This window comes from Bos mutus, chromosome 7 (genome assembly GCF_027580195.1).
Source record: "Bos mutus isolate GX-2022 chromosome 7, NWIPB_WYAK_1.1, whole genome shotgun sequence".
Classification (NCBI taxonomy): Eukaryota; Metazoa; Chordata; class Mammalia; order Artiodactyla; family Bovidae; genus Bos; species Bos mutus.
The window spans coordinates 39,172,486-39,197,823 of NC_091623.1; the positions used below are offsets into that span (position 1 = coordinate 39,172,486).

The 25,338-nt window shown below is 38.7% G+C and overlaps 1 protein-coding gene across 2 annotated transcripts in view; it reads left to right on the forward strand.

Annotated features, from left to right (window-relative positions):
* The window catches only part of FER (FER tyrosine kinase), a 460,352-nt gene that overhangs the window by 114,451 nt on the left and 320,563 nt on the right, over positions 1 to 25,338 (forward strand). For both annotated transcript variants that reach the window (XM_070373202.1, XM_070373203.1), the window contains 3 exons: positions 1,257 to 1,440; positions 3,531 to 3,668; positions 4,291 to 4,410. In XM_070373202.1, coding sequence (XP_070229303.1) covers positions 1,257 to 1,440; positions 3,531 to 3,668; positions 4,291 to 4,410 — 442 coding nt within the window. The remainder of the gene's footprint in view (positions 1 to 1,256; positions 1,441 to 3,530; positions 3,669 to 4,290; positions 4,411 to 25,338) is intronic.

Below are 25,338 nucleotides of genomic sequence, written 5' to 3' on the forward strand. Positions count from 1 at the left end.
CTATTATAAACAGTGCTGCGATGAACATTGGGGTACACGTGTCTCTTTCAGTTCTGGTTTCCTCGGTGTGTATGCCCAGCAGTAGGATTGCTGTCTCCAACAGGAGATGCTTTTCAGACTCCTGTCTATAGGGAATACCCAAATGGGTGCTGAGTCTAAACAGAGTGGAAGCAGAGAAAAACCTCTTGCATCAAGAATTCTCAACATAAGATTTATTTTGGGGGAAGGATTCATTTGGTGAGCTCTCCTTGGATAGAGGGCAAAAACTTTTTATGAAGTCTAGATAATTGACAAGAAATATTTTTTCCGTTTGCTTCAAAAATTGAAGATCTGCTTAAAATTTTTATTTGTTTGTATCATCATTCATTTATATTGTCAACCTGTAAATATTTTCTGAATGATTTTAGTAAGGGAATCATAGAAATTTCTTATTACTTTGTCATCTTCTAGACTTGTTCTGTATCAAGTCTAAATTTCTCTGCTTGATCTTCAAGTCATTCACAACCTAAAACTATCTGAGCTATGCAGCTTATTTCCTTCGTTTCCTCAAAACTTGCTATCTTTGAGCTATTGATTTGCTTGCCTATGTAACATTGCTTATTCTCTCCATGTTTTCACTCAATATTCCAAATCACCAGACCATGGGCTATTGTCAAAGACTCTGTTTTGCCAAATGCTGAATTCCCAATGTCTAGCACAGTTCCTGGGGATGAGCAGGTAATGATATTTATTGAATGAAACGAAGGAAGAAATGGAGAAAGAGAGTGAGGTGAAGGAACTATTATTGTCTCTCCTGTCTTTCTTATACCTTTCCAGACTTGCCTTATCTTTTAAGGTCTGTTTTCTCCACAGTCTCCTCTGACTTCCCTGGTCTTGACTTACATCTCAAAAGTAGACCTTCAAATTTAACATTTTTACAAACTTTCTTGTTCTCTTGGCTATGCAGTTTCACGTGCACTGTCATTCCATTTGGTGTAAGCTCCTTGAAGATGAGAAGGAGCGTATATCTGTACACTTTTTCAAAAAAAATTGTATATTGACCTTTATTCATCAAACAGCTCCTGCAGGGTACACTGGCTTCAGAGCATCCTTTGTACAAAGTACTGACAAATAAACATAATATGTGTTCAGTAGCCTTTTGATTATTCATAAAATGGGTGAGATAACATGAATTAGTGGTAACTCAGTTTGCATATAGTGAAGATAGAACTTTTAAATTATCTCTTAACTTTATTCAACTTTTTTTTTTTTTTCAGGGAAAGAAACTGAAAAGGCTAAGGAACGTTACGACAAAGCCACAATGAAACTCCATATGTTGCATAATCAGTATGTTTTGGCACTGAAAGGGGCACAGCTTCATCAGAATCAGTATTATGACACTACGCTTCCTCTGCTTCTCGATTCCTTACAAAAGATGCAAGAAGAAATGATAAAAGCACTGTAAGCTGCATTTCCCATTTGATATAAACGTCCTTCCTGAAGTGATTGTAGCATTGCTTTTTCCTCCTAGTTAAAAGTTTTGTATAAAATTTGTCTTTGTTTTGTAAGCTGTGTCACTGGACTAGCTCAGAGGGTGTTTCAGACCTTTTCTCCCTCGGTCCTTCTTGATTTCCCTGTCTGGTATCCCTTCATCTTATGCTCACTCACTCTTCTTTTTGTATATTTTTGTTTTGCTCCAGTTAGCTGGAAATTTAAATGAAAAAAAAAATCATTGTTTTGATAAGCATTGAGAAGTGGATGGAGAAGGAAATGGCATATCTATCTGTAGACCACTGAATGTTTAAATTTCGAGCATCTGATAAGCCCAAAGGAAATTATTTATTTATTCATTTATTTGCCTGCTTCTAGTTGTATGAGATTACAGTGAACACATGTTTATTGGAATTGTCTGTATGCAAAGCACACTGGTGCTTGGGGATGTAGAGATGAGTAGGGCACAGTTTTTGCCTTCAGGGAACTAACAGTGTTGGTTAGTAATTCACATGCATACATGTGTACCATACATATCAATTTCGTACACCACCCTCTGGTAGACTTCATCTCATTATTAATGCTGGTGAGTCCCCATTTTTCCAGTAAAGGATAAAGTGATTTTAGTCAACTTGAATATGTCAGCGTTTAAGGGTATTGATAAAACAGTGAGATGCCTACTTAAAGTATTTAATTAGTTATGTCTTCTTTAAATTACATATTATTGACTTATAAATTTATATTTCCTTTCCTACTTTCATTTTATGAATCAATGTTTTCTCAAACTCCCCATATGAATGTTCAGTAACAGTATCTTTACCATTGTGAGAACATCCTTTAGAGACATTTAATAATTTTACAAGTGTATTATCTTTACTGTCTAGTAAATTTTTTTAGATCTAGCATTTAAAAATATAATATCACTAAAATTAAATCCTTTGTCACACTCATTCATATAACATTGGGAGACTTCTTTTTTCCCCCAATTTGTCTTAAAGATGAGTGTTAGCATTATAACCACTTACTGTATTGCTTTATAAGAATTGTCTAGAGAGGCTCTTTTGCATTCATATCATCCAGTACTTCCAGCTGTGAGGCTCCAAGGATATTTACTAAATCTGAATTAAATTTTTCTACCTAGCTCTTTTCTTTCAATTGTATCTATCAGGTGATTTCTGTAATCATTCAAAATTAGCATTGCCTGAAGCAGTTTGAATTTAATTTTTTTGTTTTTTTACCCAAATAGTATTTCACTATTCAAAATAAAGTAAAAGAATTCTTCAAAATACGAGAGATTTTGTAAGGATTCCTTTTTGTGACTGAAGATTTTGGAAAAGAAAATCAGAGTCTTATATTTATTTGGGTACATGCAGGATAAACATGTCTGTCCACACTTTTTAAGGCTACTAAATGAGCAGTTGTGTATTTTTATAGCATAGCATTATCAAGTTGAGGATTAGGGTCTTTGCAACAGAATAGTTTTCTTTTTGCACTTATTACATTAGGGTAATAACTGTTACGATCGTTTTTGCTACTGACTGGTGGTCAGAAGAGATTGAAAAGTCATTGGAGATATAAGCCAGATAAACTCTGAGTATAATATGGAAAAGAACAGAGGCTGAGGAGCAAGAGAAGACCCAGGAGGTAGGGCTTGTGAGGAAGCCGCACACAGTGAAAGTAACATTCTGGACACAGGATCTGACCCACAGGTCATGTGACGGGATCAGCCTGTCTGTGGTACTGTTTACAAGTAGCAAGTGATCAGTTCAGGCTTACATTTTTGTATGTTAGATAGATGTTGAAAAATATAATGTTGTAGATCATTTGCAATTATTCTGTTCTATCAAATGTAAATTGTTAATGCATACATTTTTATACTCCGTTTACTTCACTATCCAGGTAAAGGAAATAAGGTGGTGCATGGAGCCACCGTCTGTAAAAACTGGCGTTACATTTCTTTTTTATTGTTCTATTTTTATCGTTCTATTGTTCTAAATCCTTTCTGGGCCTGTGTTTCCCTGATAAAACTTTAAAATGTTGTGAAACTTTCTTCTTTTCAGAAAAGGTATATTTGATGAATACAGCCAGATAACTAGTCTTGTTACAGAGGAAATAGTGAACGTTCATAAAGAGATTCAAATGTCGGTTGAACAGATAGACCCTAGCACAGAATACAACAATTTCATAGATGTTCATAGGTATGTATAGATACTTTCATTCTTCTTTCAGTATTTTTGACAGTATTATTTTTTGCCATGTGTTATTTAATGAATTAAAATAAGAAATATTGACGAACTTTGTTAGGACATAGGCTGTTTCATATTAGTCTGTTTTTAATTATTTTCAAAGTCCTTTCTCAGTGATTATAACTTTTGATATTTAATTTATATAATGATCTTTAAAAGTTTTTCAGTTGTTACTACATCATTGCTTAAACCCATATTTAATTCATGAAGTAATATTTTCTTTTTAACAATTATGTAATAATAATAAACCTATTGTTTTCTGTTTGTGTTAAATTTTACAGTGATACTACATTTATTATGTTTTCATGTATGCATCATCTTATTTTAAATTAATTATCATCAAAGAAGGAATAAAGCAGATTAATACCTGTATTCTACAAATGAGGAAACTAAGCTGAAATTACTTGACTAGATCTTTGAGGCCTAAGGTTTAGTTTGATTTATACTATTTATTTTTGCTCTACTTTCTTAACATAATTTTAAATAAGAACAAATATTCTGCCTTTAGTGTATACTAAGACATATTATGATAGGATATTCATATTGATCAAAATTGTTTGGCATGCTTTACTAGAACAACAGCTGCTAAGGAGCAAGAAATTGAGTTTGATACGTCCTTACTAGAAGAAAATGAAAATCTACAGGCAAATGAGATTATGTGGAATAATTTAACAGCAGAAAGTTTGCAAGTAATGTAAGTATTTATAAAATCTGAAGCTTAAATATTAGTGTTACTATTTATAGTTTAACTTTATCAGATTAAAATTCCAATTTTTGTTTTCTTGAAAGTAATGAAAAGTAATTAAAAATGAACTGCTTTTTGTTTGGTCAAAGTAAAATGTTGTGAGAAATATGTTAACTTTACCTATTATCATCACTAATTTTGGTAATTCTGAGAATAAAAATTCTGTGTGATGTTACATTCATTAGCCCAATTATTAATGACATAAGAATATTAGAATAACGTTTTATTTTTTCCAAAATTTATATAATTTTTTAACCCCATTTCATGCTTTAAATGGCAGAGATATTTGGAAATGAGGACAATGAGTATTAGAGATAAAAAGAGACTTGCAGATGTCAAAAGCATTTATTATAAAAATTTGACTTTTCAGTTTTCTCTTTAAGCAGAAATGTCTTCTGTTATAGATTGTTATAACACTTATAGACTATTATAACTGTTATAGACTATCATTTGGCCTTGGAGTACAGAATGAAGTGGGGCAAAGGCTAATAAGACTTTTGCCAAGAGAACGCACTGGTCATAGCAAACACCCTCTTCCAACAACACAAGAGAAGACTCTATACATGGACATTACCCGATGGTCACCAAAATCAGATTGATTATATCCTTTGCAGCTAAAGATGGAGAAACTATACAGTCAGCAAAAACAAGACTGGAAGCTGACTGTGGCTCAGATCATGAATTCTGTATTGCCAAATTCAGACTTAAATTGAAGAAAGTAGGGAAAACCATGAGACCATTCAGGTATAACCTAAGTCAAATCCCTTACGATTTAACAGTGGAAGTGACAAATAGATTCAACGGATTAGATCTGATAGAGTGCATGAATAACTATGGACGGGGATTCGTGACCTTGTACAGGAGCCAGGGATCAAGACCATCTCCAAGAAAAAGAAATGCAAAAAGGCAAAATAGTTGTCTGAGGAGGCCTTACAAATAGCTGTGAAAAGAAGAGAAGCTAAAGGCAAAGCAGAAGGGAAAGATATATCCATTTGAATGCAGAATTCCAAAGAATAGCAAGAAGAGATAAGAAAGCCTTCCTCAGTGCCCAGTGCAGAGAAATAGAGGAAAACAATAGAATGGGGAAGTCAAGAGATCTCTTCAAGAAAATTAGAGATACCAAGGGAACATTTCATGCAAAGATGGGCTCAATAAACGAAAGAAATGGTATGGACCTAACAGAAGCAGAAGATATTAAGAAGAGGTGGCAATAATACACAGAAGAACTGTACAAAAAAGATCTTCACGATCCAAATAATCACAATGATGTGATCACTGACCTAGAGCCAGACATCCTGGAATGTAAGGTCAAGTCGGCCTTAGGAAGCATCATGATGAACAAAGCTAGTGGAGGTGATGGAATCCCAGTTGAGCTATTCCAAATCCTGAAAGATGATGCTGTGAAAGTGCTGCACTCAATATGCCAGCAAATTTGGAAGACTCAGCAGTGGCCACAGGACTGGAAAAGGTCAGTTTTCATTCCGACCCCAAAGAAAGGCAATGCCAAAGAATGCTCAAACTACCGCACAATTGCACTCATCTCACACACTAGTAAAGTAATGCTCAAAATTCTCCAAGCCAGGCTTCAGCAATATGTGAACTGTGAACTTCCTGATGTTCAAGCTGGTTTTAGAAAAGGCAGAGGAACCAGAGATCAAATTGCCAACATCTGCTGGGTCATGGAAAAAGCAAGAGAGTTCCAGAAAAACATCTATTTCTGCTTTATTGACTACGCCAAAGCCTTTGACTGTGTGGATCATAATAAATTGTGGAAAATTCTGAAAGAGATGGGAATACCAGACCACCTGACCTGCCTCTTAAGAAACCTGTATGCAGGTCAGGAAGCAACAATTAGAACTGGACATGGAACAACAGACTGGTTCCAATTTGGGAAAGGAGTACGTAAAGGCTGTATGTTGTCACCCTGCTTATTTAACTTTTATGCAGAGTGCATCATGAGAAACACTGGGCTGGATGAAGCACAAGCTGGAATCAAGATTGCTGGGAGAAATATCAATAACCTCAGATATGCAGATGACACCACCCTTATGGCAGAAAGTGAAGAGGAACTAAAGAGCCTCTTGATGAAAGTGAAAGAGGAGAGTGAAAACATTGGCTTAAAACTCAACATTTTGAAAACTAAGAACATGGCATCCAGTCCCATCACTTCATGGCAAATAGATGGGGAAACAATGGAAACAGTGGCTGACTTTATTTTTCTGGGCTCCAAAATCACTGCAGATGGTGACTGCAGTCATGAAATTAATAGACGCTTGCTCCTTGGAAGAAAAGTTATGACCGACCTAGACAGCATATAAAAAGCAGGGACATTACTGTGTCCGTCTAGTCAAGGCTATGGTTTTTCCTGTGGTCATGTATGGATGTGAGAGTTGGACTGTGAAGAAAGCTGAGCGCTGAAGAATTGATGCTTTTGAACTGTGGTGTTGGAGAAGACTCTTGAGAGTCCCTTGGACTGCAAGGAGATCCAACCAGTCCATCCTAAAGGAGATCAGTCCTGGGTGTTCATTGGAGGGACTCATGTTGAAGCTGAACCTCCAGTACTTTGGCCACCTGATGTGAAGAGCTGACTCATTGGAAAAGACCCTGATGCTGGGAAGGATTGAAGGCGTGAAGAAAAGGGGATGACAGTGGATGAGATGGTTGCATGGCATCACTGACTCAATGGACTTGAGTTTGAGTAGGCTCCGGGAGTTGGTGATGGACAGGGAGGCCTGGTGTGCCGCAATCCATCGGGTTAAAGTCGCAAAGAGTCAGACGTGACTGAGTGACTGAACTGAACTTACAGACTATTATATCAGTTTCTTTTCCACTTTTTGTTACTACTGCATAAAATTTTAAAAGGGTTTTGAGAAATCTTAATTTTTTTTCTTTTCAAACATTAGAAAACATAATTAAGGCATTCTTTTAAAGTAAATTTAGGACTTCCCTGGTGGCTTCTTGTAAAGAATCTGCCTGCCAATGCAGGAGACATGGGTTCAGTTACTGGGTCAGAAAGATCCCGTTGAAAAGGAAATGGCAGTCTACTCCTTTATTCTTACCTGGAAAATCCCATGGACAAAGAAGCCTGGCAGGCTTCAGTCCATGGGGTTGCGAAGAGTCAGACATGACTTGGTGACTGAACAACAGCAACAACAAAGATATTGAAGCTGTCTCCTGGTTTTTTTCAGGAATGACAGAAAGAAACTAAAATTTGTTGGTAAGTGTTGTATGTACCTATCCCTGTGTGAAAAATACAGCTGGACGTTTTCTCCGTTTCTCTTCAGTTTTGCACATGTTATATCATCTGACTTAATGAAATTTTATCTCAAAAGATTCAGCAAAAAACCCCTATGTAATATAATCAAAGAGTCTCTCTTCTACTGTTGAGTAATGTAGCATTTACAAATAATTAACTATGTGGTAGTGTCCTGGGACTAGCTCTAGGTAAGGGTTAACGTCTTTCAAGTTGCTCACACGGGGTTGAAGAAACTACCAAGTACTTGTTGAGTTACCTTGTTCAAGCTGAAGGCTTAACAGTTATGGTGGACTGACCATCGACGAGAGGAATGGTGCATTGGGTGTATCCTGCACTAGTGGGTCTTTCCAAGAAGGCGTGATATGATTCTTGAAGAATCTGTTCTTCCAGGTTTGATACCCTTCACAGGAGACTCACTTTGACTTTGTGTTACGGTGCCAGCTATCTCTAAATCAGCGGTTCTCACCTGGGCAGTTCTTCTCAAGGGACATTTGACAATGTCTGAGACATTTTCATTTATCAGATGGTAAGGTAAAGACCATGCATGCTGCTAATCATCCTACAGTTCACAGGACAGCCTCCTGCAGCAAGGAGTTTTCTGGCAAAAATGTCAGTAATGCTGAGGTTGAGGAACTGTGCTTGTGACAATAGAGTTGACTGCATGTCATGAAATGGATGGTAGAGTTTTTCAATTCTTGTGCAGTAATAAATTCCATGCCTTAATTCCTGAGCTGCTTGGTGAAGGAACATGATATAAATTACTCTTGTTTTTTTAAACCATAATATTGCCCCATCAAGATATATTTACTGTGTGTCTAAGGTTGCAAGGTTTAATACTCTCAAGGAGTTTAGGCTATAATTGATCAATTTATTTTAATACACCAAGAAAGGATGAGCATATAGACATTGGAGTGTTATGTGGTAAAACTAAAAATTGCTAACTGTTATAAGCATATATAAGGTAAGAGATTTTGTGGCCAAAGAAGAATTTGTTTTATTGCTTTTTAGGGTATAATTAGAGCTAAAGCTAGTTATACTCATAAATCATTATTTCTTAATTATGGTGATGAAGCAGTGAATAAAAATTCAATAAATTAGAGATAATAAGTCTTTGATAATGTGATGGAAGATTTAATTGCTTACATCTTACTGAGGTAAAGCTTTAGCTACATTTCAATGAACAGTGTCTAAATTCAGGTTATGAGCTTAGGATTAGACTATCCTCAAGAAGTTTATTCCAAGAATGAGTTATTCAGTGTATCTCTAGGCACTGTTAAAATAATTCAATTCCATTAAAAAATATATATGAATGTATATGTGTGTATATATGTATATATTGTAATGTAATACAAGATGAAAGAATTATTAAGGATTTACTGAGCATGGCCCTGCCAATTGGAACAAGACCCAGTTTCCCCCTCAGTCAGTCTCTCCCATCAGGAAGCTTCCATAAGCCTCTTATCCTTCTTCATCAGAGGGCAGACAGACTGAAAACCACAATCACAAAAAACTAACCAATCTATTCACATGGACCACAGCCTTGTCTAGCTCAATGAAACTATGACCATGCCGTGTAGGGCCACCCATGACAGATGGGTCGTGTGGAGAGTTCTGACAAAATGTGGTCCACTGGAGAAGGGACTGGCAAGCTACTTCAGTATTCTTACCTTGAGAACCCCATGAACAGTATGAAAAGGCAAAAAGATAGGACACTGAAAGATGAGCATGCCAGGTCGGTTGCTACTGGAGATCAGTGGAGAAATAACTCCAGAGAGAATGAAGAGACAGAGCCAAAGCAAAAACAACACCCAGCTGTGGATGTGACTGGTGATGGGAGTAAAGTCCAGTGCTGTAAAGCAGTATTGCATAGGAACCTGGGATGTTAGGTGCATGAATCAAGGCAAATTGGAAGTGGTCAAACAGGAGCTGGTAAGAGTGAACATCAACACTCTAGGACTCAGCAAACTAAAATGGACTGGAATGGGTGAATTTAACTCAGATGACCATTTATATCTACTACTGTGGGCAAGAATCCCTTAGGAGGAATGGAGTAGCCATCATGGTCAACAAAAGAGTCCGAAATGCAGTACTTGGATGCAATCTCAAAAATGACAGAAGGATCTCTGTTTGTTTCCAAGGCAAGCCATTCACTATCATGGTAATCCAAGTCTGTGCCCTAAACAGAAATACTGAATAAGCTGAAGTTGAACGATTCTCTGAAGACGGACAAGACCTTCTAGAACTAACACTCAAAAAAGATGTCCTTTTCATTATAGGGGACTGAAATGCAAAAGTAGGAAGTCAAGAATCATTTGGAGTAACAGGCAAATTTGACCTTGGAGTACAGAATGAAGCAGGACAAAGGCTAATAGAGTTTTGCCAAGAGAATACACTAGTCATAGCAAACATCCTCTTATAACCACACAAGAGAAGACTCTACACATAGACATCACCAGACAGTCAACACTGAAATCAGATTGATTATATTCTTTGCAGCCAAAGATGGAGAACTCTATACAGTCAGCAAAAACAAAACCGGGAGTTGACTGTGGCTCAGATCATGAATTCCTTACTGCCAAATTCAGACTTAAATTGAAGAAAGTCGGGAAAACCACTAGACCATTCAGGTATGACCTAAATCAAATTCCTAACGATTATACAGTGGAAGTGAGAAGTAGATTTAAGGGACTAGATCTGATAGAGTGCCTGCTGAACTGTGGATGGAAGTTCATGACATTGTACAGGAGGCAGGGATCAAGACCATCCCCAAGAAAAAGAAATGCAAAAAAGCAAAATGGTTGTCTGAGGAGGCCTTACAAATAGCTGTGAAAAGAAGAAAAGCAAAAAGCAAAGGAGAAAGGAAAGATAGAAGCATCTAAATGCAGAGTTCCAAAGAATAGCAAGGAGAGATAAGAAAGCCTTCCTCAGTGATCAATGCAAAGAATTAGAGGAAAACAATAGAATGGGAAAGACTAGAGATCTCTTCATGAAAGTTAGAGATACCAAGGGAACATTTCATGCAAAGATGAGCTCGATAAAGGACAGAAATGGTATGGACCTAACAGAAAAGTAAAAGTAAAAAGAAGTCGCTCAGTCGTGTCTGAGTCTTTGTGACCCCGTGGACTGTTGCCCACCAGGCTCCTCTCTCCGTGGGATTTTCCAGGCAAGAATACTGGAGTGGGTTTCCATTTCCTTCTCCAGGAGATCTTCCTGAACCAGGGATTGAACCCAGGTCTCCTACACTGTAGGCAGATGCTTTACCATCAGAGCCACCAGGGAAGTCCACCAGGGACCTACCAAAAGCAGAAGATACTAAGAAGAGGTGGCAAGAATATGCAGAAGAAGTGTACAAAAAAGATCATCATGACCCAGATAGCCATGATGGTGTGATCACTCACCTAGAGCCAGACATCCTGGAGTGTGAAGTCAAGTGGGCCTTAGGAAGCATCACTACGAACAAAGTGAATGGACGTGATGGAATTTCAGTTGAGCTATTTCAAATCTTAAAAGATGATGCTGTGAAAGTGCTACACTCAATATGCCAGCAAATTTGGAAAACTCAGCAATGGCCACAGGACTGGAAAAGGTCAGTTTTCATTTCAGTCCCAAAGAAAGGCAGTGCCAAAGAATATTCAAACAACTATACAATTGAACTCATCTTAGTTCAGTTCAGTTGCTCAGTCATGTCCAACTCCTTGAGACCCCATAAATAACAGCACGCCAGGCCTCCTTGTCCATCACCAACTCCTGGAGTTCGCTCAACTCATGTCCATCAAGTCAGTGATGCCATCCAGCCATCTCATCCTCTGTCGTCCCTTTCTCCTCCTGCCCCCAAACCCTCCCAGCATCAGGGTCTTTTCCAATGAGTCAACTCTTTGCATGAGGTGGCCTAAGTATTGGAGTTTCAGCTTCAGCATCAGTCCTTCCAATGAACACCCAGGACTGATCTCGTTTAGGATGGACTGGTTGGATCTCCTTGCAGTCCAAGGGACTCGCAAGAGTCTTCTCTGGCACCGCAAAAGCATCAGTTCTTCAGTGCTCAGCTTTCTTCACAGTCCAACTCTCATATCCATACATGACTACTGGAAAAGCCATAGCGTTGAGTAGATGGACCTTTGTTGGCAAAGCAATATCTCTGCTTTTGAATATGCTATCTAGGTTGGTCATAACTTTCCTTCCAAGGGTAAGCGTCTTTTAATTTCATGGCTACAGTCACCACCTGCAGTGATTTTGGAGCCCAAAAAAATAAAGTCAGCCACTGTTTCCAATGTCTCCCCATCTATTTGCCATGAAGTGATGGGACCAGATGCCATGATCTTAGTTTTCTGAATGTTGAATTTTAAGCCAACTTTTTCACTGTCCTCTTTCACTTTCATCAAGAGGCTATACACAAAAAATTGGTGTTTACTCAGTACCAGTTGAACAGTTTGTCTTTTCACCATGTGTATTCTTGCATCTTTGTCACAAATTAACTGACCCTAGGTGTGTGGCTTTATTTCTAGGCTGTCTGTTCCTTTCCATTGATGTATGAGTCTATTTTTGGAACAGTACCATTCTGTTTTCATTGCTGTAGCTTTGTAGGGTAGTCTAAGGTCAGAAGGCTTGATTCCTCCAGCTCTGTTTTTTTTTTTTTAAGTCTATTTGGGGCTCTTATATGTTTATCTGTATTGGTTTTTCTTTTAGTTTTTAATGCTTGGAATGATAAGCACTCTGAGCACAATTCTTAGGTTTTTCAGGGACTTTTGGAAATACTTGACATCTGAAAAATTTTTGTTTGTTCCAAAATATGACAAGAAAACTGTTGTAAAGCATAATATCACTGTCATTAATTATTAAATTTGGTATACACCAAAACATTTCAAACAATTTGTAGGTTAAACTTTCTCACTTTTTAATATATGTGTATAAATGATGGTGTGTATACATACACACACACACACTTTGGATAGAGGCCAAGTATTGTAAAGGTCTCTAAGTAGTCCTTTCATTTTGGCAAAATACTGGGAATACCATAAATATTCATCAATAAGGAATTGGTTAAATGAATTATAGTAGGTCTATACTAATCCCACAGTTTTTCCATATTATTCAGGCTTTAAATAGAATAAGATAGGCTTTTATATATGCTTGTATGGAAAGATCACCAGAGAATATGATAGAGAGCAAAGATAAGCTATAGAATAATATTTATGTAATGAGTCTATTAATAAATAAAATCCATATAGGTTTGTATATACATAGAAACTATTTTGGAATGGAGATGAATTGATGGGTTTTATAAGGAAGCATGTTGGGGCCCATATTCATGATAATTTAAAATAAATACAGTATTATTTCACATCTTTTTGCAGTATTATTTGAAAGCTTATGTTAGTTCTCCAGAATATAAGCTAAATATTTTCCTTCCTATTATGTCAGTTCTTATCCTTTCACTAAGCATTTGTTCATTAGTAAGATTGCTTTAGGGCTTCCCTGGAGGCTCAGTGGTAGATAATCCACCTGCCAAGCAGGAGATGTGGGTTTGATCCCTGGTTTGGGAGGATCCCCCTGGAGAAGGAAATGGCAACTCACTCCAGTATTCTTGCCCAGAAAATCCCATGGACAGAGAAGCCTGGTGGGCTACAGTCCACAGGGCGTGACATGATTTAGTGACTAAATAACAACGCAACATTGCTTTATATAGTTTTATAATAGAGCACTCTCAAAGCTCTTTTAAAAGACAAGGAAGGTCAAAGGAAGGTCCGAGGACCAGGGTGCAGACTTCAGGCAGAACAAACAGCACTCCTGGCTAAGCCCAATTTGCATAGGGCAGGCCCAGGTGGAGGAAAAAACATAAAAGGAGGAGCCAAAGCGCTTTCTCTCCGCCTCTCTCCCGCGTGCGTGCGTGCGCTCTTTTCTTCCTCTCTCTCTCTCTCTCACCCTCTCTCTCTGCTGCTATCTTCTAAATAAAATGGAGCTGTAACACTGGAAAGAAAGAAAGTGCTAATGTCCAATGGCCTGTGTTTCCTTGTGTTCTGCTTTTTTCTCGTCCCATGTGAACTTTTAACACGTTACTAAGGGATGGTATTAAAGAAGACTTCAGAAATATTTTTCCTTTTGTTTTGCATTCCTTTATGTTTAAACGATCTGTGACCCTATCCTTTGTGAAAGGTTATATTCGTTTGGAAGTGAGAATCATTAATTTTTGACTTCTGGAGTTTTTCTATAAATAGGGATCATACTGGCAATCTGTCAGACTGCTGGTTAGTCTTGACTATGAAACAAAGAAAAAATTGGGCTGCGTTTCTTTTGGATTTTTCAGAATTCTTGGCTAGATGTCAGATGTTGCAGATGATTTATGAACATCTTTGTTGAATGAGTGAGTGAATGGAGATATTTTATGGAGATTTTGGGGAGTTTCTCAGTAGTGGGTCTCGTCTGTGGCTTCATATTAGGATCACTGAGGGAGCCTTCAAAAAATGCTGATGTCTGGAATCGGACCCAAACCAGTTAAATCAGATTTTCTGAGGGTTTTATCCAGGCATTGGAATTTTTTGTAAACTTCCCAGATGATTTTAGTGTGTAGAAAGGATTGAAAATCTGCCATAAGCCCACTAAAAGTGTTTGTAGAAATACATGTTTTACTTTCTGTGGGGAGGGTGTGTGCAGGTTTTCAGAGGGTTTCTCAACCCAAAATGCCTGAGGACTGCTCTACTTGAATATCTGTCATATTTAAAGGTGTCTTTTTTGTTAAACTTTTCTAGTGAAGCTATATTTCTCAAATTTATAGTAGTATTGGCAAAAATTAGCATTTTTTATAGTGGTCTAACTGGAATTTTAAGTTTAATAGGATAATAGCTTTACAGTGTTGTGTTGGTGTCTTTCATACAACAATGTGACTCAGGGAATTTCTTTTTGACTCTTTTTCTTCTTTTGATCTGCCATACTTCTGGTCTAGTCTTGACTGGTAAAGTATTTGAAATTTAAAGAGATCCTCTTTTCCTGAGGTTATCTTTTTCACTTTGCTAGTCATAAAAAGACACCCGTTAAGTTTTCTTATTTTGTATTCCTAAATATAACCTGAAAATTGTTGTTTTCATTAACCACACTCATAAATTTAATAGTTTAGGTTGCTCTTTGGTGTATCATGTAGAGGTTTCTCAAATAAATGTATGGGATTCTGAGATTATTACACAATTACTATTTACATCCAGAACAAGATTATACAATGTTACTCCTTGCCTCTTTTCAGATCTGATAGAAATCTAATGATATAATACTAAATGACAAAGTTACTGCATTTATCCATGTAAATATGTGCCACAAAACATTTTTATCGTACTCTCATTATTTGTCTATTAACCATAATTATAAAGGTCATACCACTGCCGTATTCTTGTCAGGAAAATCCCATGGACAGAGGAGCCTGGTGGGCCACAGAACGTAGGGTTGTGAAGAGTTGGATTTGACTGAGTATAATATCACCGCTGCCCGCCCCACCCCAGCATATATGCAGAGAGAGGAATTCATGTCAGCTATTTGTAAATTGTTTGTTTATCTCTTGTATATTGGAAATGTTTTTGAATGGTAGATTATGGTGTGGGAAAGAGCTGTTTCTCAGCCTCTGATAAATTCTGGCGCCTGATCACGCACACGCCTCCACACGTGTGTTCAGGTTGCGTCACCTTGAGGCTTGAGTCTGAGACTGATCCCTTTGTCTCTGTCGTCTGCAGCCTCTTTGCTTCCCTTCCATCACCACTTTCACATCTACCTCATTTTTGGATCTCCTTTCTTGGCCAAAGACTGAAAGAGAATACTAAACTTTTTGTTTAAGATTATATATGTAAATATTTCCTCTCATCCAATCACTATTTAATTGACGAATTTGGGATTGGTTTAGTTTATCAAAATAACTTGAAAAAGTCAAGTCTGTTGAACATTAGAAGAACATATTTAAGTATCTGTTGTGTGGACTTTTGCATTTTGGATCGATGAGGCATTGATTTGTGATCCGGTGCAAACATAAAGCAGAGTAAATGGAGTTATGAATCCATAGTTTAAGCCAGGCAGGTTACAGATAGCAAGTTGTTCCAAAATATGAACAGTAACATGTCTGCCAAAAGAGGAATTTTTATTAATTTTACTGGAATGGTGGAGAGCAAAGGGCCTCCGTCTTTTTGTGGGATCAGTTTTCCAGTTTCAGGTGAGGTCTCTTAATAATGAGTTGTTTCTGCCTAGCAGTAGGAAATAGATTTGAGTTCCAGAAGACTGTGTTAAATGTCTAGTTGTATATTCTAAAGTAAAACCCAATCTCAGGTCTCATGTTTCCCAGATCATTTAACAAAATTTAGGGTCAAAATGTGTTTAGCTTTACAGTGAAATATAAATAAGATCTCTTAATTGAAGAATGATAATTCTCTACATGGGAAAGTGATTGTTTTGGATTTTTGAGCTGTGAATGAGCAATCTATAGCTTATAGGTCACATCCTGCTAGCCACCTTATCTCGTGCAGTCTATGAGCTAACACTGCTTTTTACATTTTCTAACGGTTAAAAAAGTCAAAAGCAGAAGTATATTTTGTGAATATGAAAGTTACATGCAGCGTAAACGTCAGAGGACATGAGTTACATTGGAACGCAGCCGTGCTCGCCCTTCACCTGCTGTCTGTGGGTGGGTTCCTGCTGCAGGGCAGAGCGAGCCGTTGAGGCAGAGACCACGTGTGGCATTCCCATCACTTCACACTGCTGCTTGGTGCACTACAGACCGCAGCGCCATGGTTGTAACTCAGCACTGTTTTGAATGCCACACACATCACTGGACTACAGCATTTACTTCCTTTTTATTATCAGTGCATGCATGTCATGTCAAGAAGAGAAGAGAAAATGGCTTTTGGTTGTCACACTTTAAGACACAGTAGATGCAGATTATTTTGTTGTTGAGTTAGATGGCACAGCATTGTGTTCGTCATGCATGGGCACTGTAGCTGTGCTAAAATAATGTCTGTTGACATTACCAGATTCAACACTCTTCTCAGTGTTACTGACACACAGGGCAGCAAGAGTCAAGAAATATTATTAAAGTTAAACTGAAATGCTTCATCACAGCAGACTTTTTTCAGAAAAATAAAATATGAATGAGGATAAAACCAAATGAAAATAAGTTTCTGGGTGACTTATTTGTTAGCCAAGCAGGCAAAGCCCATTTATCAGTGGTAATTTAATTAAATAGTGTTTTAAAGAATAACTGAGGAAATATGTTCAGAGGAAGTAAGTTTGTTTATGACCACTACATTGTCAGGAAGGACATTTGCTTGAGGGGTTGAGAGCTTTGGGAGCTGCATCATTAGTTAATTAATAAAAAACATGACAAATTATTCAAAGTGGTGTTCCCTGGCTCTTGACGAGTCAGCAGATATGATCCAAACTACTCAGTTGTTTACTTGAGAAGTCAAACCAGGTTTGAAGCGATTGAAGAATTACTTTCAGTGAATGTTGTGTGTGGGTCACCTACAATTAGTATTTTCAATGAAGTTGAGAAAAGACTAACCCAGTACAGACTGAAGTGGAATCTGTTACGCTGTATTACAACTGATGGTGTTAAGAACATACGTGGATCAAAAAGAGGTTTAGTTGAACAAAGACCTGTATGCGGGTCAAGAAGCAGCAGTTAGAACCCTGAACGGAAAAACTGACGGGTTCAGGATTGAGAAAGAAGTTCGACCCGGCGGTCTGCTGTCACCCTGCTTATTTAACCTGTGCCTTGAGCACATCATGAGAAATGCCGGGCTGGATGACTTACAAGCAGGAATCAAGACAGTCTGGAGAAACATCGACATGTGGATATGTGGATGATACCACTCTAACGGCAGGAAGTGACGTGGAACTAAAGATCCTCTTGCTGAGGGTGAAGGAGGAGAGTGAAAGAGCTGGCTTAAACTGAATTTAAAAAATGGAGATCATGGTATTTGGCCCCATTTCTTCATGGCAAATAGAAGGGGAAACGGGAGAAGTAGCGACAGATTTCCTCGTCTTGGGCTCTGAAATCAATGCGGATGGTGACTGCAGCCATGAAGTCTGAAGACAGTTGCTTCCCACAAAGCAAATGACAAACCTAGACAGCGTGTTGAGAAGCAGAGATGTCGCTCTGCCAGCAGAGGTCCGTGTAGTCAAGGCTGTGGTCTTCCCAGTGGTCACGCACGGTTGTGAAAGCTGGATGGTTAACAAGGCAGAGCACTAAAAAACTGAAGCCTTCAAACTGTAGTGTTGGAGAAGACTCCTGAGAATCCCTTGGACAGCAAGGAGATCAATCCAGTCAATCTTAAGGGAAGTCAACCCTGAAAACTCATTGGAAGGACTGATGCTGAAGCCCCAGTGTTTTGGTCACCTGATGCAAACAGTGACTCATTGGATAAGACCCTGATGCTGGGAAAGATTGAGGGCAGAAGGAGAAGAGGGTATGAGAGGATGTGATGGCTGATGGCATCACCGATACAGTGGACATGAACTTGGGCAGACTTTGGGAGATGGTGAGGGACAGGAAGGCCTGGTGTGCTGCAGTCCATGGGGTCACAAAGAATTGGACATGACTGGGCAACTGAACAAGAATAGCGAATAAGGACTCTCAAAAAAGTTATATCAGGCAACTGTAACCTTTTTTGCATTTGGGTTTTTATTAACCCAAATGTCACAATTAATGAGACAGTATTAGGAATTTTTAATTTATATTTTTTTAGGAAGTTGGATCTCTTTAGAAGTGCTCAGAGATTTAAATAATGGTAGAAAATGGTTTGAGAATATAAAAAGTATTGTCATGAGTACTGAAAATTTGTTATCATCCACAATAGTTGCTTTAGGCTTTTGTATCTTTAAATATACATAGTAGTTGTATGAGGAGGCCTGACAAATAGCTAAGAAAAGAAGAGAAGTGAAAGGCAAGGAGAAAGGAAAAGATATACCCAACTGAATGCAGAGTTCCATAGAATAGCAAGGAGATATAAGAAAGCCTTCTTAAGTCAACAGTGCAAAGAAATAGAGGAAAACAAGAATGGGAAAAACTAGAGATCTCCTCAAGAAAATTGGAGACACCAACGGAATATTCATGCAAAGATGAACTCAATAAGGACAGAAAAGGCAAGGACCTAACAGAAGCAGAAGAGATTAAGAAGAGGTGGGAAGAATACCATCTGAGCTACCAGGAAAGATCCCCTGGAGGAGGAAATGGCAATCTGCTCCAATATTCTTGCCTGGAGAATCCCATGGACAGAGGAGTCTGGCGGGCTACTGTCCAAAGGGTTGCAAAGTGTCGGACATGACTGAAGCGACTTAGCGTGGCAAGAATACACATAAGAACTATACAAAAAAGATCTCAATGACCAAGACAACCACGATGGTGTGGTCATTCACCTAGAGCCAGACATCCTGGGGTGTAAAGTCAAGTGGGCCTTAGGAAGCATCACTAAGAACAAAGCCAGTGAAGGTGATGGAATTCCAGCTGAGCTATTTCAAATCCTAAAAGATGATGCTGTGAAAGTGCTACACTCAATATGTCAGCAAAATTCCAAAATTTGGAAAACTCAGTAGTGGCCATAGGCCTGGAGAAGGTCAATTTTCATTCTAATTGCAAGGAAAGGATGTTCAAACTACCGTACAATTGCACTCATTTCACATGCTAGCAAGATAATGCTCAAAATGCTTTAAGCTAGCTTCAACAGTGCGTGACCAAGAACTTCCAGAAGTACAGGCTGGGTTTAGAAAAGACAGAGGAACCTGAGATCAAATTGCCAGCCTCCACTGGATCACAGAACAAGCAAGGAATTCCAGAAAAACATCTACTTCTGTTTCATTGATTACACTAAAGCCTTGACTGTGTGGATCACAACAAACTGTTGAAAATTCTTAAAGAGATGAGACTTTACCTGTGTCCTGAGAAACCTGTATGCGGGTGAAGAAGCAACATTTAGAATCAGACATGGAACAACAGACTAGTTCAAAATTGGGAAGGAGTTTGTCAAGGCTGTATATTGTCACCCTGCTTATTTAACTTCTATGTAGAATACACTGTGTGAAGTGCCAGGCTGGATGAGTTGCAAGCTGGAATCAAAATTGCAGGGAGAAATATCAAAAACCTCAGATATGCAGATAATACCACTCTCATGGCAGAAAGTGGAAAGGAACCAAAGAACCTCTTGATGAGGGTGAAAGCAGAGAGTGAAAAAGCTGGCTTAAAACTCAGCATTCAAAAAATGGAGATAATGACATCCAGTCCCAATACTTCATGGCAAATAGATGGGTAAAAAGTAGAAACAGTGGCAGATTTTATTTTCTTGGTTTCCAAAATCACTGAGGACAGTGACTGCAGCCATGAAATGAAAAAATTCTTGCTCCTTGGAAGGAAAGCTGTGACAAACCTAGAGTGCATATTGTAAAGCAGAGATACCACTTTGTGGACAAAGGTCCATATAGTCAATGCTATGATTTTTCTGGTAATCGTGTGAGAGTTGGATCATAAAAAAGGCTGAGCACTGAGGAATTGATGCTTTTGAGTTGTGGTGCTGGAGAAGACTCTTCAGAGTCCCTTGGACAACAAGGAGATCAAACCAGTCAATCCTAAAGGAAATCAGTCCTGGGTGTTCATTGGAAGGACTGATGCTGAAGCTGAAGCTCCAGTACTTTGGCCACCTGATGCGAAGAGCTGACTCATTTGAAAAGACCCTGATGCTGGGAAAGATTGAGGGCAGGAGGAGAAGGGGACGACAGAGGATGAGATGGTTGGATGGCATCACCGACTCGATGGACATGGGTTTGGGTGAACTCCGGGAGTTGGTGATGGACAGGGAGGCCTGGCGTGCTGCAGTCCATGGGATTGAAAGAGTCAGATAGATCTTAGCGACTGAACAACAATCTTTAAATACAACTAAATCTTTAAAAATCATCTATATATAACCTGTATATACTAGAATGTTTTTTCTCTTAATCCATTCTACTGCAAGTTGGAAAAAGGCAAAATCCTTTCCCTATATAATTCTGTTCTTCTAAATCATTTGTCTTTTCTACTTTGGATTTACAGCCATGGATCTATAGAGACTGAGAAATATTAAGAAGTTTTGACACAAAGGGTTATCTTTGCTCGATTCTTTTTTTAAAGACAATTTTGCATAAAGCTTTGGCATGTTTTGTTCGTGCCAAGGCTGTAAAAGATTAAGGCCTCAAGAAGCGCCACTATTTTCTTTATATGATCAAGAGCTAGAAAAAGGAAAGTTAGCTAATATTATCATTCCTTTTCCTCTGATCTCCCTTTTCTTATTCTTATCTCCTTTCTTTTTCCAACCTTCATTGCTTAGCAAAACAGGTAGTAAATTGTAGGTAACACAACAGATCTGCCAGAGAACAGAAGTGTTGTTAGCTCTTCTAGGCCTTTGTTTAACTTCTAGAGTTTCCAACTCCTTAGAGAATCTAATACACTGGTGGTAGGACTCTTTCAAACTGTGGTGCTGGAGAAGACTCTTGAGAGTCCCTTGGACAGCAGGGAGTTCAAATCTGTCCATCCTAAAGGAAATCAGTCCTGAATATTCATTGGAAGGACTGATGCTGAAGCTGAAACTCCAATACTGAAACTCCAATACTGAAACTCCACCTGATGCGAAGAGCTGACTCATTTGAAAAGACCCTGATGCTGGGAAGGATTGAGGGCAGGAGGAGAAGGGGATGACAGAGGATAAGATGGTTGGATGGCATTACTGACTCAATGGACATGAACTTGGGCAGAGTCTGGGAGATAGTGAGGGACAGGGAGGTTGGCATGCTGCAGTCCATGGGGTTGCAAAGACTTGGCGACTGAACAACAACAGCAACAGCAGTTTTCTTTTTCTTTCTGGGTTAAAGTTTTAGCACAGATCAGATGTTTGAAAGAGAAATAATCGTGAGTACCACCTCATTGTTCTCACAAATGAGCGTACACATGTACTCCAAAAGTTGAGCATATACAAAACTTCAAATCTAATTCCTCACTGAAAGCCTAAGGGATATTTTTCAGAAGGCTGAATGCTTGCTAAAGGAAGTGAAAGTATGGGATTTTAATATCCTTTGTTAGAATTCACATGTGCCATTGAGCTCTGATAAATAGAATTAGGATGTATCAGGTGGCATAAACAGTGGATCAGGACTCTCTGGCTTTCACCTCATTCCTCCCTTCTTACCCTGTTTCAAAGTAAAAAGAGGGCTGTACTCCAATTAGCTAGGGTAAACATGATATCCAACACAATCAGATGTCTTCCCTTGAATTTTTCTCAATCATATATGTGAAGAAATCAGTAGCAAATCTCCTCAGTTTTTGACTTGTTGTGATATTGTTACCATTATGTCACATCAAATCAGGACGTATGTGTGTGTGTAGAGATTTTTTATTATTTTGTGTCAAGGATAGCAATGACACGCAAGCTTACATTAATTTCTCTTGAACTGAAATTTTCCACATTTCTAAAACGTGAATGTTCTTGGAAATGACATTGTTGTAAAGGGAAAAACAACTTTGAATTATGAGTAACTCATATACTTTTAATACAAAATTCTTACAATATTTCTTTACTTGTCCTTAACTGGGAAAAATGTATAAATAGTATAACCCACTTTTAAGTTTTATTTAAAATACCTTCAGGCCGACCCTGCCGTGGGGGCAGTGTTTATTTTTGCATCCAGTGTTAATAAAACAGTCTTTAAAAAAGGTAGAAATCAAAATTTAGTTAATTTTCAGAAAAATGTTTCTTGATATCAGTAGTAAAATTGGTTAATAATATATAGTTACATTTATAGGGAATATTCTATGCTTAAAAATCCATACTCAGTTCAGTTCAGTTCAGTCGCTCAGTCGTGTCCGACTCTTTGTGACCCCATGAATCGCAGCACGCCAGGCCTCCCTGTCCATCACCATCTCCCGGAGTTCACTCAGACTCATGTCCATCGAGTCAGTGATGCCATGCAGCCATCTCATCCTCTGTCGTCCCCTTCTCCTCCTGACCCCAATCCCTCCCAGCATCGGAGTCTTTTACAATGAGTCAACTCTTCGCATGAGATGGCCAAAGTACTGGAGTTTCAGCTTTAGCATCATTCCTTCCAAAGAAATCCCAGTGCTGATCTCCTTTAGAATGGACTGGTTGGATCTCCTTGCAGTCCAAGGGACTCTCAAGAGTCTTCTCCAACACCACAGTTCAAAAGCATCAATTCTTTGGTGCTCACAGTCCAACTCTCACATCCATACATGACTACTGGGAAAACCATAGCCTTGACTAGTTTTCTCCTCTAATTTGTTGGCAAAGTAATGTCTCTGCTTTTCAATATGTTTTCAATATGCTGTCTAGGTTGGTCATAACCTTGGTCATTTTCTTCCAAGGAGAAAGCATCTTTTAATTTCATGGCTGCAGTCACCATCTGCAGTGATTTTGGAGCCCCCCAAAAATAAAGTCTGACACTGTTTCCACTGTTTCCCCATCTAATTCCCATGAAGTGATGGGACCAGATGCCATGATATTCGTTTTCTGAATGTTGAGCTTTAAGCCAACTTTTTCACTCTCCACTTTCACTTTCATCAAGAGGCTGTTTAGTTCCTCTTCACTTTCTGCCATAAGGGTGGTGTCATCTGCATATCTGAGGTTATTGATATTTCTCCCGGCAATCTTCATTCCAGCTTGTGCTTCTTCCAGCCCAGCATTTCTCATGATGTACTCTAGAAACTTTAAAAATATGTATCATAGTTACATGAACCCTTTAAGTTAGATATTAAATTAGTTTCCATTTTGTTAGAGGAGAAAATGGAAGTCTAGAAAAGCCAAGTAAACATTGAACCCTGAGGTGTCTGCTTCTAGACCTGGTCTCTTTCACCAGGGTAAGGAGCTTTGCAAAATGCAGCAGAGACGTGTAGAGTTGCAAACACTAATAATTTTCTTACTCTGAGGTGGAAGGTAAGGTGATTAGCTTGATGTCAAAATGTTTACTTGAAAAGCATCAGTCCTGTATTAATGACGTCTGTGTAGAGAACTAAAGCTTCCTTCACTGGGGTGTGGTTCATGCATCAGTTTAGCTGTCGTGGTGGGGGAAGTCGTAAACTGTGCTGTTCCCATATTGAGGTAGCTCTTTGGTTTCTCTTTCTAGATAATTCAGAACTATAGGAATCAGGAGAGCCTTGGGAGTTATTAGGAAATTGCAGAAAAAGCTTAATGTGTGAGGTTCTATTGAGACAAACAGGACATGCAGAACCGAGTTGGGCATCTACCGTGCGAAAGACACAGAGCTAGGTGTGAGGGCTGAGCAGTGAAGCGGAGGCCGTGCTGCCTGCATCTTACAGGTCGGTGGGGTTATGTGTTTATTTCAGGGTGGAGCAGAATGCGGTGCAGCGAGAACTGGGAAGAAACTGGGACAGAAAGCATAACGGAGAGAGGAAAGGAGGAGAAGAAAAGGGAGGGTCGGAGGGAAAAGGCGGACCCCGTTTCTTATGCTAGCATCTACGTTTCCTGAAGCCAAGCTTGTTTACTGTTTATCCCGAGTGTCTAACAGTGTGCCTGTCACAGGGAATGGCCTTAGTGAACACCTGGTTTAAATGAATGAGCGAGGAACTGAAAAGAGGGGTGAGTGGAAAACTGAGCAGGAAGAGCTTTGGGAAAGGCGTAGGAGAGCGAAGTAAACGACCAGAGAGGAGGGGAGTGCTCAGAGACGGGAGCTTTCTTTCCAGTTCATCTCTGGTGCAGCATGGCCAGGGCAGCGTGGGAGAAGCTGGTCCTTATGCCCCCCAGGCTGGGGTGGGGACAGGCACAGAGGTGGGGCAAGTGTTCCAGACTGCCATGAGGGTGAGATGAGACCACATATACGGCAGAGTTTTACAACGAGCGAAGCATTATGCATGTTACTAATTTATATCATTTGTAGTTGGTAATAAGTAACTTGAAGCCAGAAGTTGAAGTGTAGATTTCTTGAGAATGACCTCAGATTTTAATATAGTAACTTTGTGTGTCTAGTAGTCTGGGTATGAACTATTCCACAGAAGTGCATTTAACCCAACATTGTTTTGCTATCGAGTTCAACAAAATAATTTTACTAGATTTGATGTATGTCTCATATGTATATTCTTAATGAAAAATACTTTAATTTTTCTTTTACAATTCTGGATCATTATTGTAAGCATCATTGATTATGTTTTGTATAATAATGCCCTCAGAAACCTGTTGAGGTTTATTATATTGCTTAACTCTAAACATGGATGAGAAAACCTGGATTACTATATTTTGAGTTTTATCATGTTTCATGGTTTTTCTGCCTTTTCTGTCTCCATTACCTATTATTTAATAGCTTAAATTCAAATTCATTTTTGTTATAAGATTTAAATATAATATAGATTAATACAGAGTAAAATATGAGAGACTTTTTTGTCCAAAAGTGAAAGTCACTCAGTCGTGTCCGGCTCTCTGTGACCCCATGGTTATATAGTCCATGGAATTCTCCAGGCCAGAATACAGGAATGCGTAGCCTTTCCCTTCTCCAGGGGATCTTCCTAATCTAGGGATCGAACCTAGGTCTCCTGCATTGCAGGCTGATTCTTTGTCAGCTGAGCCACCAGGGAAGCCCAAGAAAATTGGAGTGGGTAACCTATCCCTTCC